Here is a 19,218-nt window from a genome sequence, read left to right as displayed (position 1 = left end):
TGATAAGATTCCAGGGAAGCTCACATGAATTTGAGTGTTGTATCTGCTGCAGTGACATGTTTTATATTTCTGATATAGAAAGTTTTGCAATGTAGCAAGCAAAGAACTATGTTCTGTGACTAACCAGAGACTATCAAAGAGTCAGCACAGACACACTGGGCTGGATTTTGTTGTTTGACTCTGTGGCCAATGTTGGAGTTAGTCACTACCTCATGAACAAGTCACAAGAATAACAATCACCTTCTCTCCCATTACTCCATATTAGCTGATCGGGGGGAGAAAAATCAACATTTACATTTATCTAGTGCCTTTCACAACAGCTGGATGCCCCAAGGGGCTTCATAAGTTTTTTCCCTCCCCCACCCCCACCCCATCTACTTTATTAAACATAAAGTTTAATTTGTTTTTATTCTGAATATTGCTTCTCTGATGTTATGTGCCTCTGATGAAGTAAGTTTTTCTTAGCATCCGTGCGTACATGTAGTTGTGCATATGACAATAAGCTCGACTTGGACCTTGAAGTCTAGTGATTTGCAGAGAAATGCACTATGGAATCGTGCACAGCAAGATCACCTGAGCAGCAATGCATTACCACCAACACTGGAGAAACCGCATGTCACTTTGGAAAAAGTGCCACCTGAGAAAGCACTTGTAATGCCTCATCTGAAAGACATTGTCAAGAGGGTGACACTGCCTCAGTCCCACACTCTATCTTTAATGTCTCCAATAATCTTGTGGTTGAAGAATCGTCGTGGCTATCCCTTGAAGTCGAGGATAATGGTCTTCGTTCCATTGATCACAGAGGGAAGACGCCTGTGCGTGTATTTGTTTAACGTGTACTCGATGTTGCACTACAAAAACCACACGATACTTCACAAATCAACCAACTGATTCCAATGGCATGGAAACCACGACGATTGGAGCTGATGGATTTGTTGCAGCCTTCACCCGCCTTCACAGCTGTTGAGTTCGAAGTAACTTCGTCCGCCTGTTCCACCGTTGAGGTCTTGGTTGGATTGTTCTTTGTCAGGGACCTCACCATCGGCCTTACCGCCATGGGTGATCCTACCAGGAGCATAGCTCCAGACAGCATCGCTCTCGGGATCTCAGGACCACCACGACATGGTGACAATCCACGGAGAACGGTTGAAAAATATGAACTTGGGGAAAGGAGATCAGCTGAATTTGCTTCTCAATAATTGTAGAAATACTCCAATCATTATTTTCTTATAAATGTATGTATGTTAGCAGGTTTGGAGTGATCTGCCTGAGGAGGTGATAGAGGCCAGTACAATTACGACATTTGAAAAGCATTTGTATTGGTACATGGATAGGAAAGGTTTAGAAGGATACGAGGCAAATGCTAATAGCTTAGATAGGCCTCAGCATGGACGAGTTGGGCCAAAGGGCCTGTTTCTGTGCTATTTCTGAGTCTATTTTTAAAGAGCTATTTTGTAGTTACTGGAATTACTTAATTTGTTTAACACAAGAAAATAGAAGCAGGAGGAGGCCACTTGGCCCTTCAAGCCTGCTCTACCATTCAGTTTGATCATGGGTGACTTACCCCAACCCCAACTTCTCCTCTGTGCCAGATCCCCATGACTCTCAATTCTTCGATCTTTCATATATTAATCCACCTTAAATACTTCTTAAAAAATCTAGCTTGCAGCATGCTCTGAGGGAGAGAATTCCAGAGGTTCGTTACCCTCTGAGAGAAGTTTCTACACACCTCAGTTTTAAATGACCGGCCCCTTATCTCGTAACTATGTCCCCTTGTTGGTGACTTTACAGGATTGACTGTTGGCTTGGGATAAAAGTTTCTAAAATAATTAATGAATCGTACAACACAAAAACTGGCCCTTTGGCTTAACTCGTCCGTGATGACCAGGATGTCTGAGTTCGTCCCATTTGCCTGCATTTGGCCCATATCCCTCTAAACCTTTCCTATCCAGGTACCTGTCCAAACATCTTTTAAACATTGTAGTTGTACCAGCCTCTACAGCTTTCTCTCATTCCATATACGCACTACCCTCAATGTGAAAAATGTTGCCCGGATGAAGGGTCTCGACCCGAAATGTCGACTCTCCATTTCCCTCCATGGATGCTGCCTGACCCGCTGAGTTCCTCCAGCGTTTTGCTTGTTGCTCCAGATTCCAGCATCTGCAGTCTAGCGTGTGCCCATCTTGAAATGGCTGCCCTTCAGGTCCTTTTTAAATCTTTCCCCTCTCACCTTAGAACTATGCGTTCTAGTTGTACATTCTCCTACCCTGGGAAAAACTCTGTGATTATCCACCTTATCTATGCCCCTCATGATTTTATAAACCTCTATATCCATTATGTATCTGAGAAAGGAATATTTAACTGACTGGAGATCATTCTTCACACCTTTCCTCTGCACCCTTTAGGATAATGTTTCTGCTCATTCATAAAAGTGAGACCTTGTGTTTGCATAGCGCCTTACAAGACCACTGGATACCTCAAAGTGCCCACAGCGAATGACATAAGTCAAGAATGCAGTAACTGTCAGAGAAAATTTGCTAACCAATTTGGGTGGAGCAAGCTTCAGAAAAGTGTGAGACCGAGCAGCTGACCTGTAGTGGCATCGGTGAATGGTTGTAGCATTGTTATACAGCTCAGAAACAGGCCCTTCGGTCCACTGTGTCTGTGCTGACCTTTTTGCCTGCATTAGGTCTGTATCCTTCTCTGCCTTGCCCATTTCAGCGCCTGTGTCAATGCTTCTTAGATGTAGTGATTGTATCTGATTGCACCACCTACAGCAGTGCGTTCCAGATTTCAGCCACTTTCTTGGGGGGGGGGGGGCGGGCGGTGAAGGAGAAACACCTCCCTTAAATCCCCTTTAAAACTCCTTCCTCTCGCTTTGCCTTCCTGTTTTCGATGCCCCTGCCACAGGAAAAAGGTGATATCATGTTGCCACTGGACAAAACATTGGTTAGGCTGCGCTTGGAGTATTGAGTACAGTGCTGGTTGGCATGCCACAGTGGTAGCAGTACAGAGGATGCAGAAAAGGTTCACTGGGATGTTGCCTGGAATGGAGGGCTGTCATTATCAGGAGAGATTGTTAGGCTGGGTTTATTCTCACTGGAATGGAGGAGACTGGGAGGTGACCTTGTAGAGGTTTATAAAATTATGAGGGGCAGAGATAAGATAGAATCTTTTTTCCCAGGGTGGGAGAGTCTGGAACTAAACACACAGGTTTAAGGTGAGAGGGGAAAAGTTTAAAGGAGAGCTGAGGGTTAAGTTTTTCACAGGGTGATGGTTATCTGGCTGGGAAGGTAGATACAATCATAATGTTTAAAAGGCATTTAGACAGATACAGGCCCTCCCTGGGTTACGAATGTCGGATTCGTGGACACCCATATATATGAACGAGCTTAATATTTATTAAGTTCAAACGAGGATCAGTCCTGAACCAAAACATGTTTACATGTAATCTCCCTGCAGTAATCAGACACCATTGTCTCTGCAGAGCACAGGCTGCCAGTTTCACCGAGGGAGACCGCTTTAAAGAGTTGCTTCAGATATTGACAATCACTACTATTGAGACTTGTGCTGTGTTATTTTATTAAACAATATGACATCCACTGATATTTCAAGCACATCGAAACCAGCCACTGAGCGTGGGACATCCTAATTCTGTACCCTTTAACTGGGCAAGAGAAGACAATAAATAAATGTTCATGTTAACTGGCCCTCATCAACACCATTCATTACAATACTGTGGGGTTATGGTTACCTTATCAAGTGATTTTTGTATATTTTCCAACCTAAGGACTAAATTGATTTATGACTGGCCATCTGTAAAGAAAAACTGAACCCGTTTGTAACTTGGGGACGACCTGTACTTCGATAAGCAAGGAGTAGAGAGATATGGGCTTATTGCAGGGATTAGTGTAGGTTGGCATCGTGGTTGACATGGACGAGCTGAGCCAAAAGAGCCTGTATGATTCTAAATACCCTATCTATGCCTCCTCCTAGAACCATAGAACACTACAGCACAGAAAACAAGCCATTCAGCCGTTCTAATCTGTGCCAAAACATTATTCCGCTAGTCCCATTGACCTGCACCCAGTCCATAACCCTCCAGACCTCTCCCATCCATGTATCTATCCAATTTATTCTTAACTTAAGAGTGAGCCGGCATTTACCACGTCAGATGGCATCTTGTTCCACACTCCCACCACTCTCTGAGTGAAGAAGGTCCCCCTAATGTTCCCCCTAAACCTTTCCCCTTATACCTTTATCAGGTCACCTCCTCAGCCTCCTTCGCTCTGGCTCACTGGATGGGAGGTTGAGCCTGACTCCCTAATTTAATCACGAGAGCACGACCTAGGCTGACACTTCTGTGCAACCCTCAGACAAGCTAACGAGCCACTTATCCTTTGTGGGGTCCTGTGGTCAAATTAAGTTGTGATCGTTCTTCACAAGCAAGTAACCATGAATAATTTCAGGATTTTCTGAGGATGTAGCAAGTGGTGTTGTTTTAAAGAGGGGAAAGTAAACGAGTTCTTTTAGCTAACTTGGGCACCCTGATTTTCAGCCAACTTGGTGCCTCTCTGAACTCTTATGGCCCAACCAGTCATTGGATAAGTACACTGCTGTCATGGCAACCTGGTATTTTAATATCAAATGAGATTAGTCAGGGATGATTTGCGAAAGGCCTTCTCAATGGTTGAGGTCCCTTATCTTGCCTTGTTCCAGTTGCTTAATCTGCTTGATTTTTTTCTATCATTGTTTTGCAGATAAAATGTTGTCACTGTTGCTTTTTGTTCATGTGTGGGTTGTGGGTCACAGCGTCAAGGGCATTGGACTGTCCATCCTTAATTCTGTTGGGATTAAGTCTCGCTTTGCTATGGATGTGGCCCTGGAGATGGAATATTAAATTACATCATAAAGCCTTGCACGTAAGGACATCTGTCTGGTCATCTTCCACTGTTCTCTTTTGCAGAAAAAATAGAATTGTGGAATCGTACAGCACAGAAATGGGCCCTTCAGCCAGTCGAGTCTGTGTCGGCCATCAACTAATACTACATTAATCTTATTTTTTATTTTCATCAGCTCCTCCCAGGTTCTTGCACACTGGGGTCAATTTTACAGCACCTACCAATGGCCACATTTTTTTTTGGAGGGGGATGTAAATTGGTTTATTATTGTCACAGGTACTGAGGTACTGTGGAAAAAACTTGTTCTGCGCACCATTCATACAGATCATTTCATTACAACAGTGAATTGAGGTAGTACAAGGTAAAACAACAGAATACAGAATAAAGTGTCACAGTTACAGAGGCAGTGCAGGCAGACAATGAGGTGCAAGGTCATAATGAGGTAGATTGTGAGGTTAAGAGTCCATCTTATCGTACTAGGGAACCATTCAACCTTATAACAGTGGGGTAGAAGCTGCCCTTGAGCCTGGTCATATGTGTTTTCAGTCTTTGGTATCTTCTGCCCCATGGGAGAGGGGAGAAGAGTGTCCGGGGTGGGTGGGGTCTTTGATTATGTTGGCTGCTTTACCGAGGCAGCAAGAAGTGTAGACAGTTCATGGAGGGGAGGCTGGTTTCTGTGATGTGCTGGGCTGTGTCCACAACTCTCTGCAGTTTCTTGCGGTTATGGGCAGAGCAGTTGCCGTACCAAGCCGTGATGTATTCGGATAGAATGCTTTCCGTGGTATAGGATACTTTCTATGTGGAAGGAAACTAGAGCACCTGGAGGAAACCCATGCGGTCACAGGGAGAATGGGCAAACTCCACACAGACAGCACCGGAGGTCAGGGTTGAACCCAGATCACGGGCAGCAGCTCCACTAGCTGCGTCACTGTGCTGCCTGTGTCAACATCTACATTATAAAGTCTGCAAAAGTATCTCAAAAGGACAGGAGCAACACAGAGAAGCGGGAGGAACTCAGTGGGTCAGGCAGTATCTGTGGAGGGAAATGGACAGTCGACGTTTGCAGGTTCGTCTGGCCTGCTGAAGGTTCTCAACCTGCTGAGTTCCTCCAGCTCCTTTGCGGGTTGCTCCAGATTTCCAGCATTTGCAGTCTCTTGTGTTTCAAAAGGACTGGAAATAGGAAAAAAAACAAAAAGATGAACATAATGTTGTACCCCATCCAGAAAGGCTGAAGAGTGAGCACAGTGGTGCAACTGATAGAACTGCTACCTCACAGTGCCAGAAACCCGGGCGCTGTCTGTGTGGAGTCTGCTCATTCTCCCCTGGTTTTTCTCCAGGTGCTCTGGTTTCCTCCCTCATCCCAAAGATGTAGAAGTTGGTAGGTTAACTTACCACAGTAAATTGCCCCTGGTGTGTAGGTAAGTGGTAGAATCTAGGAACTGATGGGAAAGTGGGGACAATACAATGGGATGGTTGATGGTTGGCACAGACCCGGTGGGCTGAAGGGCCCGTTTCTGTGCTGTGACTCTTTATGACTCTGTTGACATTCTCTTTCTGGGGGGATTTAATACCATAGTTCCAGTTTGCTCATGATGTGAAACTAAGTGAGAATGTGCATAGTGATGAGGATGCAAAAAGCCTTCAAGGGGATAGGGACAACCTGAGTGAGTGGATGACACAACAGGGTTGGTGTAACTGCGTAGTTGATGGTCAGTGGGCCAAAGGGTCTGTTTCCATGTTGTATCTCTCTGTGACTCTATTTCAAATTAACCCCTGTAGTTATAACGGCTACGTAATCTGCAGGAAGAGGCATTTACTGTGGCTTTTGTTCTACTCTACAGAGGTTTCGTTTCTGTGGCGACCTGGACTGTCCTGACTGGGTTCTGGCAGAGATCAGCACCTTGGCAAAAGTAGTTGAGTATCTAACCCTCTGGATATCTGAGTGTGGCGGTGTTCGTGGCGCTGTGCCTTCTCACCAAGCAATTGTGCCCGGGAAGTGGTCTTTGCATTAAGATAAGATATCTTTATTAGTCATGTACATCGAAACACATAGTGAAATAAATGTTTTTGCGTAGTGTTCTTTGGGCAGCCCGCAAGTGTCGCCACGTTTCCGGCGCCAACATAGCATGCCCACAACTTCCTAACCCGTACGTCTTTTTGGAATGTGGGAGGAAACCGGAGCACCAGGAGGAAACCCACGCAGACATGGGGAGAACGTACAAACTCCTTACAGACAGTGGCCGGATTTGAACCCAGGTCACTTGCGCTGTAAAGCGTTACGCTAACTGCTACACCACCGTGCCTGCACTACGTGCCGTGCATGTTCCTGATTGTGGGATCCTGTGCACGGATTGGATGCTGTATGTCCTACTCTGTAGCAGTGACTATCCTTCAGAAGTACCGTTTTTGCAAATTGTTTTTTGGATGTTCTGACGAGGATTGAACCCAGGTTGGAGCTGTGGATCTCTGCTCGCTGCTCCGTCCCTATACTCTGTACACCTGCTTAAGTCAGGGAGCAAGGTTTTTGTTTGTGTCATAAAACCTTTAAATAAAAGGGGAATAATTTTCCACATTTTTATCCAGCAGTCACAGTTATTCACCAAAACCTCCTGCAAAAACTGGTGTTGAATGAATTGCTATCTGCTTAATGCAAAAGTTAATTGTTCCAGTCTTGTGATGTTTAATTGAACTGCCTGATATTGTTAATTTTCTTTTTGTCAGTTTCACTGCATAATTAATTACCACGCCACTTCCTAACACTGTGACAGAATTGGATATCTGCATCTGGCGACCAAGAAACTCTGGTTTATATTAGCAGCTAAAGAAAGATGTGAAATATTTGTGGCAAACGTGAAATTATTCATTTTGGGGAACAGATGGAGGTGTAGATTGTTCTTTCAAATGATAGGCATTCTTCTAGTTTTATCCCTTATTAACATTAATGAACTGTAGCAAAGTGGATTCTCCTGAAATTGGGGACAGAACAGAGGTCTGTGGTGTGCACAGCAGGTAATGTGTGGCCTTTTAACCCAAACTGGTGTGAGTGTAATGAAAAACTGAGCAGGCTGTGCTGGAAACGTACAGCATGTCAGTCTGCATCTGTAAGTATGGTTGACATTTCAAACACTACACCTGAAAACATTCATTTATCTTTGTGTTCCTTTACAGATGCTGTCTGACATACTACACGTTCATCCCTGGTGCACACTGTCACCTGTTCTCACAGTTAGGTGACACAGTCGTATAATATAGACATTAACAACACTCTCAAGACTTGAGAAGCAATGGTTAGAATTTGCGGTGGGGGTCACAGTGAGGTATTCATGCTCACTGTTATAACGAAGCAAGTTCAACAGCAATATCTGGGGTCTGGAAGTGCGCCGCAGTTAAAGCAGGAAATCTAGATGTTAGTTGTAGAGGTAATATCCCCTCTCCTCCACAGGGCTTCTGGCTTTTCCAGTTTTCTCTGGCATTACCCACAGGAACCAGTAAATTGACCACATTTCAAACAATTCACCCTTTCCAAAGAAAATCCTGAAACTGTTGTATGTGAGTTTTTTGTGGTGCATTAACTACTTTTTAAAAGAGCCTTCCCCAGCCTAAAGGATCTGATTGCTCATGTGATTATCATTCCTTCAGAGAAATATTCAAAATGTCACATGTTTAAAATTTTTCAAAGCTTGGAATATATCAGTTTGAATTTTGTGTGCACCTTCCAGACTTCAGTTGCATTCTATGGAACGTTTAAAGAGTTAGTTTTAAAGTTGTACTTTTTATTGTCTGCGTTGCTGCTGATGGGGATTATTGTGTGTGACTGCCTGCTTTCTGATCTTTCTGTTCTGGGCACAAAACATCCCTTGAAGTTCATCCCTGACAATATCTAATGTCAGGAAAGAGGAACTCAACACCAGATAGTACTTAAATCTTATTGGAAGTGTCCTGGAGGTCAGAATTATCTCCTTGTCATTGACTGCGATAACACTCTCATCAAAATGTTGCTGGATTACTTTTTTTTCTCTTATAACATAGGTCAAGGTTTAGAAAGTGGGCATTAAAACCTTTGGTTTTGCTATGCCTCTCCTTTTAAATTAAACTTCCTTCTTTGTCAAGTTTTGGTGTGTCCATAGCATCTTAAAGCCCTATAGGTTGTCACCATCTTGGGTTGACACTGTGACACAGCCATAACCGATGTCTCTTAATGGTAGAGACCCAAGTTCAGTCCTGATCCCCAGACGTGTCTGTGGAGTTTTTGCATGTTCTCCCTCTAGCCTCCGGGTGCTTCATTTTCCTCCCATTTCTCACGGACAGGTAGGTTAGTAGGCCACTGTAAATTACCCCAGAGTGTTGGTGAGTGGTAGAATTGGGGGGGGGGGGGGGGGGGGGGGGGGGGGAGGGGAGGGGAGGTTGATGAGAATGTGAGGACAATTAATGTAGGATTTGTGGAAATGGGTTATCGATGGTTGGTATGAACTTGGTGAGCTGAAGGTCCTGTTTCCATACTGTATCTCTCTGACCCTATATAAACCAGGTGTATAAAAATCTTTGTCAGATACAGCACCATTCATTCAAGCTTAACATAACGCACAGACGAAACTAGTTCAAGTCTTGACAATGTGGTTCACAATTTGGCCAGTAGTAGTACTGACAATTTTGTTTTGCTGGTATTTAATGCTCCAATTTGTTTTGTTCCAGAGGTTTTCACATTCAAGGTGGAATGGGCAATCCGTGCTTGAGGTGAAAATAATAATGAATTCACGGTTGTGCTCTCCAAGTTTTAATGTCATTGCTTTTATACTTGCAGTCATCCGTGAAGATAAAGTTGCTCTGTGTCCAGGTACTGAGAGATCTCCTGGGAGAAGGAATTGATGTAAGGAGCTTTATGAAAGTATTACTGAATGACCTGTGTGACGCAGGATTTAAAGGGTAGGGTGGGGAGGGCGCTTCAACAATCGGCTGCATCCTGAGGAAGGTCTCCTTTCCATTTGTGATGATTTTCTGGCTTTCATTTTAATGAAGTAGTTGCATTGTATCATGCTTGCCCCGCACCTAGAATCCATAATACTCCTTAACTTCCAAAGCCAATATTACGAGGATGTGGCTGGAACTCGATTGACTGAGTTATAGAGAGAGGTTGGGAATTCATTCACTGCAGCGTAGGAGAATGAGGGATGATCTTGTAGAGGTGTATAAAATCATGAAGGGGATAGATAGGGTGAATGCACTTGGTCTTTCTCCCAAGGGTTGGGGAATCAAGAACTATAGGACTGGGGTGGGAGAGATTTAATAGGAACCCGAGGGGAAACTTTTTCACCCAGAGTGTGGTCAGTATATGGAATAGGCTGCCAGACAAAGTGGATGAAGCAGGTACATTAACAACATTTAAAAGGCATTTGGACAGGTACATGGATAGGAAAGGTTTAGAGGGAAATAGGCCAAATGTGGGCAAATGGGACTAACTTAGATGGAAACCTTGGTTAGCATGGACCAGTTGGGCTGAAGGGCCTGCTTCCATGCTCTATGATGCCCTGATTAGACACATTTAGCCATTTATTGAATTCAAATCCTGCCACTCCAACACAATCATTTGGTGGAAGTTCTGTCACCAGAAGGACTGCAGAAGTTCAAAGTGGGTGTCTCAGTGGTGCAGCAAGTAGAGCCGCTGCCTCCCAGCTCCAGAGACCTGGGTTCAATCCTGACCTCGGGTGCTGTCTGTGTGGAGTTTACATGTTCACTCTGTGACTGTCTGGATTTCCTCCGGACGCTCTGTTTTTCTCCCATGTGGGTTAGTTAGTTACTGTAAATTGCCCCCTAGTGTGGATGGGTGGTAGAATTGTAGGGGGTTTGGGGAGAACAGGTTATAGGGAAAATTGGGAGAATGGGATTGCACTGTGAGCTATCATAGGTTCAGTGCACTGAATGGTTGCCTCTTATGTCATGAGGAAATATGGAAAGCCCACCACTACTTTGAGGACTTCAGATTGGTATTTAATGTTCTTAATAATGCCCATGTATAAAATAATCTGTGGTATAATCCATGGGTACATAGTTTGGGGAATCTATAAAGGGTCAATAACCAAGAATGTTTTTTAAATGGGTTTCAAAGTCATCATATTAAAAGGTTCAGGTGTGCCCTACGTGAGTGTCTGTAAAATAATAACTGGTTTTGCATAGCTTGTATTCAACTAATTATTCCCAAACATAGACGTAAAAACAGAAAATGTGGGCCAGACGGCACCTGTGGAGAGAGAAACAAGAGTGAATGTTTCAGGTCAATGAATCTTCGTTGGATGAAAGATCATCGGTCTGAAACTTGAACTTGTTTGCTCATTTCCCAAGTTCTGATGAAGGGTCAGTGACGTGAAATGTTAACTTGGCTTCTGTCTTCACAGATGCTGTCTGACCTGTTGAGCCTTTCCAACATTTTGTTTTTATTTTGGATTTTGAGCAAAAGCAATTTTTTTTTTATCTTTGGCAATTTGATAAGGTGTTTGTTGACCCCCTGCCAGACAGTTTCTGTCTTGGTCACCTTCTGTAAATGTTCTAGAGCCCACAGTGTATGTCACCTGTAAATGTTCTGGAGCGTGCAATGTAGGTCGCCTGTGAACGTTCAAGAGTGTACAGTGTAGGCTGCCTTCTTTGAGCGTTCTAGAGCCCACAGTGCATGTCACCTGTAAATGTTCTGGAGCATACAGTATAGGCCGCCTTCTGTAAACATTCTAGAGCCTACGGTGCGTGTCACCTGTAAATGTTCTAGAGCATGCAGTGTGGGCTGCCTTCAGTGAATGTTCTAGAGCCTACCGTGGAGGTCGCCTTCTGTGAATGTTCTAGAGTGAATAGTGTAGACCATCTTCTGTGAACGTTCTAGAGCCTACGTAGCATGTCACCTGTAAATGTTCTAGAGCGTGCCATGTAGGCTACCTTCTGTGAATGTTCTAGAGCCTACAGTGGAGGCTGCCTTCTGTGAATGTTCTAGAGTGGACAGTGTAGGTCGCCTTCTGTGAACATTCTAGAGCGGACAGTGTAGGTCGCCTTCTATGAACGTTCTGGAGAGTAGGTCACTTGCAAGTGTTCTTAGAGTGGCAGGTGTAAAGTTGCAGAGGCACTGTTGCAGTCTGGTTGGAATATTACAGCATCAAAAGGAAAATGAATCCAATAGAATTCTGTTAAATAACATCACCTTGTGTTTCATTCACTTTCCCGCCTGCAGTAAGTTTGGATGATGTTTACGTGGCAGTGGTGGAGGGTGATGGGTGGGTAAATACAATGAGCATGAGATCAAGTTTATTTTCAGTAAACAGACTGGGGTTTTTGGAAGGCTTTGCATTGACCACGTATTAAACTTGGAATTGCGCCACCACAATAATTTATTGCTGTTACCTCTTCCATTTCAGTATGAGAAGATTACAAAACTAACTGCAGACGCCAAGTTTGGTAAGCCCATCTCTTCAAATATATTGATCAGCTTTACAATGCTTATAAGCATTCTAAAATGTGGTTCATGTGTAACTTTTCTTACTTTGTTTTGCATATTTTTTTTGTAGCAAAATGAATAATATTTCATATTAAATGCTCTTATTCGCAAGAAGATTAATGTTGCCAAAAATCTGGGATTCAGAATAAGCTCAGTGTGATATGAATATTGAAAAGAATGGTGAATAAAGAGCATAAGATCCAGCATTCAGACGTTATTGAACCCAAGGGCACCATTGATCCAATTATTAATCAACTAATCTGCCAATCTAGTTTGGGAAAAGCTAGTAAATTTTTCCATCTCCAATTGCAGCTGCAAGATCTGATAGGATGGAAATCAAATCTGAATAATACTCACCAGTGGGAAAATGCACTGCCTGGTATTAACTAGATCCCCAGTGTGATTCCCAACCTGCAGTGAGTTAAATGGTGGGGCTTCCTGCAGCCAGGAAGGAGTCGCCAAAGCGGGATGGTGTAAACTGTATACAAAAGCGCAAATGCTGCAGGTGCTGGGGATCCGAACTGAGAGCAGAAAATGCTGGAGATACTTGGGTCAGGCAGAACCTGCGGTGAGAGGTACAGTCAGTGTCACATCACTGAAAGGTTATTGACCTAAGATCACTTGCCACAGATGCTTTCTGACCCACTGAATTTTTACAGCATGTTTCGTACTTGCTGTAGCATTTAAAACACTAATTTCATAACTTTTTTGAATTTCCAGTTACTTTGTTTTGCATATGTTTTTGTAGCAAAATAAATCTTTGCAAAGGTCATTTGGTATCTGTCTCCCAAAAACTTAATGCTACTTCATTTTTGAATTCCAGACTCGAGTGACATTAAAGCCACAATTGCAGTGCTAACTTTGTTTTATCAAGTGCTGCCAAATATGGAGTCAACGGAGAGTCGTTGTCAAGCGAATTACAACAACTTGGTCTGCCAAAAGGTATGGTTTTCTCCCACTTGTGGCACTGACAGATGTTTCAGAAACTTTTTTGTGCAGGTCCTCCCCAGCTTTCAAATGTCTGACTTATGTACAGCCCATACATAGGAATGAGCGTTTGGGAGACTGGTGGGGTGGATTTGCCGGGGGTGCAGGCTCTGTTCCTATAAACACAAACAGTTTACAGGAACAGAGCCCTGTCATAACCTAGGGAGGACCTGGAATCTGTAATACACCTGAAGCTAGTGGATCTATGGAGTAGCTGAGGTGAGTTATGTGCATGTATCGACAAGGAACTGCACTAATACAGTACGTGAAAGGTGCCAATTTTCCCAACGTGCCCCTACCCATAAACAGCTGGGGAAACCTCGACAGCTAAGTCATGTCCTCCCTGCCCTCGTGCTTTAAACCCACCTGAACGATAGAACATAGAACAGTACAGCACAATACAGGCCCTTTGTCCCACAATGCTGTGCTGACCTTTAAACCTCACCTAAGACTATCTAACCCCTTCCTCCCACGTATCCCTCTATTTTAAATTCTTCCATATGCTTATCTAGCAATCTCTTGAATTTGACCCAATGTACCTGCCTCCACCACCACCCCAGGCAGCGCATTCCATGCACCAACCACTCTGAGTAAAAAAACCTTCCTCTGATATCTCCCTTGAACTTCCCACCCATTACTTTAAAGCCATGCCCTCTCACAAATTATATTCACAAACTATATTCGCAAATATTCAGATTATTAAAAAATTAATGGCAAAATTGTACTTTAACAAAAAATGACAACTAAGACAACGATTTAAAGAAAAAAATTAAGTACCCTCCTCCATCAAAGCTGGTCCTCTCCATTGAAATTTCCTTTCATGTGAGGTCTAACCTATTGTAGCTGCTAAGGAACTGGAGTGAGTTCGTGCTGTGCTGCTTGTGGAGTCCAGCATCCAGAGCAGAACAGCCTACTGTGTTCTTGTGAGAGTCCTGAACTTTCTGATACTTAGAATGTAAATTCTGTTAGTTCAGTGCTGGACGTAGTCAGCCAATCAGGCAGCATCTGGGGAAAGAGAACCAGATAGTGTTTCAATTCAAAGACACAGAGTCACAGGAGCCCACCGAGTAAATGCCAACCACTGTTCACCCATTTGCACCAGTCCTACATCAATCCCATCTTTTATTCTCTCCACGTTCTCATCAACTCTCCCCAGATACTAGCTCTCACTTACACACTAGGGCCGATTTAACCTACCAATCAACACGTCTTTGGGACATTGGAGGAAACCAGAGCACACGGAGGAAACTCCCATGGTCAAGAGGAGAAGTTGCAGACTCCACACAGGCAGCACTTGAGATCTCTGATGCTGTGAGGCAGCAGCTCTGCTTAGATCTTCTATCAGAACTGTAATATGTAATTTGTCCTTTTGTTACGGATTTCTAGCAGACCCATTACTGATTTCCAGCTGTCCCACAGACCTATTCAGCTACAATTTGAGTGTAATTTTCAACTTTGTGTCAGTATGACCAGATTAAAAGTAAACATTTATTGGGAATGTTTTAGGTTAATAGGGTTAATGCTTTGCTCTGAATGTGTTGCAGAATTTGCTGTAGTCTTATGATAATATCCTCAAAACTGAATCAAAAATCTCCTTGACTACATTTCCCATTTAACATTTCAGAACATGCTGCTGCACTTTGTAAATCTTATGAAGACAAACAGACTGCCCTTCAGGACAAACTAAAGGAGAGCAGCCTGCGCCGTAAGTGGCATTACCCTCTCCTAAGGTTTTACGATAAAGTTGGTTATTTGGAATTTATGCTTTGTGATTGTTGTCAAAAACAGGAGGAGGCAGTTGAAGACATTTCTTTGTTTTTAAAAACCTATTGAAACCCTAAGGCCATGTCTTTCTGTACAGTAAACAAACTAGACTCCGTGTCATGGAGAGTGGATTACACTCTAAGTTCCAGTGAGCTGAAGGAGGTAAATGAACCAATTGTCCACCTGAAGATTAACGTCCAGAACGTAGACACGGGTGCTGTGGAACCGACTGTGGTTTCGGTGTCGGCTGATAAGTTCAGAGTCTTACTCACAGGTAAGTTAAGCTGGAAACTGAGGGAGGGATATCAGTAACTTGACTGCGCACATTTTTGGCTTGTGTAAAAACTTGTGACTGATTAAACCAGCATTCCTAACAATTGAACCTACCTTGCAACTTCTGCTTCAGTTCTAAGATTGGTTCTCTCAAGTTGTTTAAAGTTAATTTTTTAAATTCTTATCCTTAAGTTCAAATCCCTTCATGGCCTTGCTCTCCAAATTCCTACAACCAGTTGAAAGCTACACTCCTCCAACTTCGACTCTTGTATATACTCCATTTCTTCATAATGCCATTAGCAACTATGTCTTTGGTCATCTGAGGCCTATGCTTCTAAGACAGCTTCTATCCTGCTGTTGTAAGACTCTTGAACAGACCTTTTGTTCGTTAAAGATGAACTCTTGACCCCACAATCTACCTTGTCGTGGCCCTTGCACGTTATTGTCTGCCTGCACTGCACTTTCTCTGTAACTGTAACACTCTATTGCTTTTCCCTTGTACTACCTCAATGTACTGATGTGATGAAATGATCTGTAAGGATGGCATGCAAAACAAAGTTTTTCACTGTACCTCAGTACATGTGACAATAATACACCAATTCCAATTCTTTGGAATTTCCTCCCTAGATCTCTTTGCCTCCCCCCTCTGTTAGCTCCCTCTATGGCACTCCTTGAAACCTAACTCCTGGACAAACCTTTAGTTAACCTGCCCTAATGACAACTTTGTCTGATGACCTGGAAAAATCTTACTATGTTAAAGACCCCAAATAGTTGCAATAGAAACAGAAATGGGTAATGAATAAAACTGCGGATGTTGGAACCCGAAACAAAAACAAATGCTGGAAGAACTGGGCCAGTCAGGCAGCATCTGTGGAAAAAGAAACCAGTTAATGATTCAGGTCAAAGATCCTTGATCAGTTCCCCGAGGCTTTGCTTTAAACCCAGTTGACATGATGTGGGTGATTATCTTTACAGCAGCTGTTCAGGGCATCTGACCTTGCACCTTATTGTCTACCTGCACTGCACTTTCTCTGTAGCTGTGACACTTTACTCTGTACTGTTATTGCTTTTACTTGTACTACATCAATGTAACTGCACTGCGTAATGAATTGACCTGTACAATCGGTATGCAAGACAAGTTTTTCACTCTACCTCTGTATAAGTCACAATAATAACCCAATACCAGTCTTCATTGTGGGATTCCTCAGCACAAGGTCTGTATCTATAAGAATGAAGCAGCTGGAAATTGGAAAAATCATTCCATGTCAATAATTGATGTCTGAGGAATTGGGACAGTGGGAATGGAATCCTTGTTTAATGCTATACTCCACATTAACCCACGCACCTTTTGGGTAAGTTGTTGTTTGAATAGATCGCACCCTGATAATGGCTGATGGCTGCTCTTATTTCTCTCCTCAGAACTCAAGCAAGCGCAAGCACTGATGAATGCCTTGAACTAAATAACGTGGTGCAACTACGTTCAGCTTTTCCAGAAGCTGTGATCTTGCTGGATTGACGGGCGACTGGAAGGAAAGAGTGAATGTCCTGATGCATTTATTAAAAGAAAACAATGACTTATTGCTCCCTGTAGAAAAGGTTGCTTGGGTTGTGAATCCCAGGAGACTTGAGCATTCCATTTAAGCACTTACACAAACAATGCAGAAATATGTTTGCAAGTTCAGAGAATTAGAATGTGACTCTAAATCTTAACAAAGCACTTTCTAGAGATTTGTTTTTGTCTGATATATTAGTCTTTAGCCTTGCTGTGGGAATATAACTGAACTACCCTAGGCTGATATTACAGCCTGCTTCACGTCTCTTGAAGGCTGATTAGGTCCTTTTCAATGGCTAAGCCCTCTGATCTCTGAACCCAGCACTGTACAGGATTCTTTAAGTGCAACTGCAGATTAAAACATTGACTGTTCCCTTAGGCTTTGCTTTAATCCCAGTGACATGATGTGGATAGTCACCTTTGCAGTAGCTCTTTAGGGCACCATATTAAGCATCTTCATTGTGGGATTCCTCAGCACAAGGTCTGTATCTATAAAAATGAAGCAGTTAGAAATTGGAAAAATCATTCCATGTCAATAATTGTGTCTAAGGAATTGGGACAGTGTGAATGGGCTCCTTGTTCAATGCCTGTGCTGCATATTAAACCACCACTTTTGGGTTCCCAGTAATGTCAACACACACTTCACTAATTAACAAATTTTTGAGATTCAACCAAGTACCTATGATCAGATTTCTTTTTCTACAAGAATCTGACGCCAATTGGATGATAAAGCCTTTGAACCTGTTCCTTTAGCCACTAATCTCCCAGTGTGTGTTTACTTAGACAAATGAGGAGGACATCAGCTCGTCTCCAAATGTGTTGTTTGTTTGACAGGGAAGCTGCCAAAGAATTGATGGCAACTTCATAAAATGGTAACCTCAAGAGTCAGGGTATTGTCAGGGAGCCAGTGTGGTTCGTCCTAGCTTTGTCACATTGCTACCCTGGTGTTTAAGTTACCTGGGAGTAAAGGAACTTTGAAATGAACCTACATGATCAAGCTTGAGAAACGATCACCAAATTGGGCCTAATCACTTAAATAACTTGTGGGAAACCAGTGCACGAGAGAAAGTGATGCAATAATTACGATTTTTCCCATCGTTTTTCAGAAAGCTATGCTTTGGTGCAGTGTTACTATTATGGCTTTTGAACTCTCATGGAAGGATTCAAACAGATAAAATGGTGATGTTTGGCTAGGTCAATATCTAGTTTATGTAGATTGCAGAACCACTTGTGTGGAAATGGGCAACTTACTCTGTCTTGTGGTTTGGCATCTTGTGGGCTTGAGTATCCGGGCCAACTACAGCAAGCTTTGCTCTTCAACAGCTTGCACTGTGGCTGCTGGGTGAAGGTTTGAGTTGGACAACGACTGCTCAGAATGATTGCCCACTGAGTCCTTCACCTGAGTACAAATAGTCACCGTAATTCTTGAGGTTACACTCTCCAAAATGAAGCAATGTCCCACTAGCCTCATTACGATCCCTAAAAATAGCCTTGAGGTTTTCCCAGATTTGTAAGTTTTCCATTAGTGTAAAAGCATTTATTTGCTGATTTCCCAATCATGTCCAACACTTGATTCTAGATTGTGGGCTGCATTGTAAATGGAGCACAAGAATTGATAGTTCAGCCCTGTCTTTGAGTTTAATTTGAAATCCATTGGGTTAGCAGCATCTAAAATACTTGTGCTGGTCTGAGGCAGGCAGGAGCCTAGTCTACAAATTTCAGGAACATGGCAACAGTGGTGCATTGAGTTCTCTATCTGTGGGATGACAAGCAACCTGAACTTTGCCTTCAAAGTTTAAAACAAAAGAGAATGTCCGTTCCAAATCAAGATGCACGTTGTGGGGAATTGTTTACATATGTTAAATAAAGTTGCAAAAGAAAACTCAGAAGAAATTTAAATTTGACTATGTCATTTACTTTGTAATATTTATCAATGTATTCTGCAGAAACTCGTGTGACAGTTTGAGTGATATTGTACCTTTTTCTTAATCAGGGACTTGTAACGTGCAGTATTGTAATTGGTAGCATTTTTACCCAGTTGCTCCAAGTAGCGTAATCGTATGTTTGGGCACAGTTGAAGATCTTTGAGTACTGCAATTTACCAGTACGTTTATGCTATGTACAGATTTGTCTTTTGGTTTTCAGCATCTATGCCGAGAAGCTGTTTTTTGCGGCCAAACTGGGATTCAGGTTGAGGACCGTCCAGCTCATTAATGGCAACATGTAAACATAAATTGTGAAAATAAAGTTTTAAGTTTGTCAGAACTGAA

General features: G+C 42.9%; 1 protein-coding gene across 1 annotated transcript in view; it reads left to right on the top strand.

Annotated features, from left to right (window-relative positions):
* The window catches only part of commd4 (COMM domain containing 4), a 21,586-nt gene extending 2,368 nt beyond the window's left edge, over positions 1–19,218 (top strand). The window contains 8 exon segments of the mRNA XM_052042510.1: positions 6,743–6,814; positions 9,703–9,768; positions 12,293–12,332; positions 13,196–13,228; positions 13,231–13,314; positions 14,984–15,064; positions 15,221–15,397; positions 16,816–19,218. Coding sequence (XP_051898470.1) covers positions 6,743–6,814; positions 9,703–9,768; positions 12,293–12,332; positions 13,196–13,228; positions 13,231–13,314; positions 14,984–15,064; positions 15,221–15,397; positions 16,816–16,856 — 594 coding nt within the window. The 3' untranslated portion in view covers positions 16,857–19,218.

The sequence above is a fragment of the Pristis pectinata genome, chromosome 32, assembly GCF_009764475.1.
Source record: "Pristis pectinata isolate sPriPec2 chromosome 32, sPriPec2.1.pri, whole genome shotgun sequence".
In the NCBI taxonomy this organism is placed as follows: Eukaryota; Metazoa; Chordata; class Chondrichthyes; order Rhinopristiformes; family Pristidae; genus Pristis; species Pristis pectinata.
The sequence above is the reverse complement of the archived record's forward strand: the minus strand, read 5'-3'. Positions and strand labels throughout refer to the sequence as shown.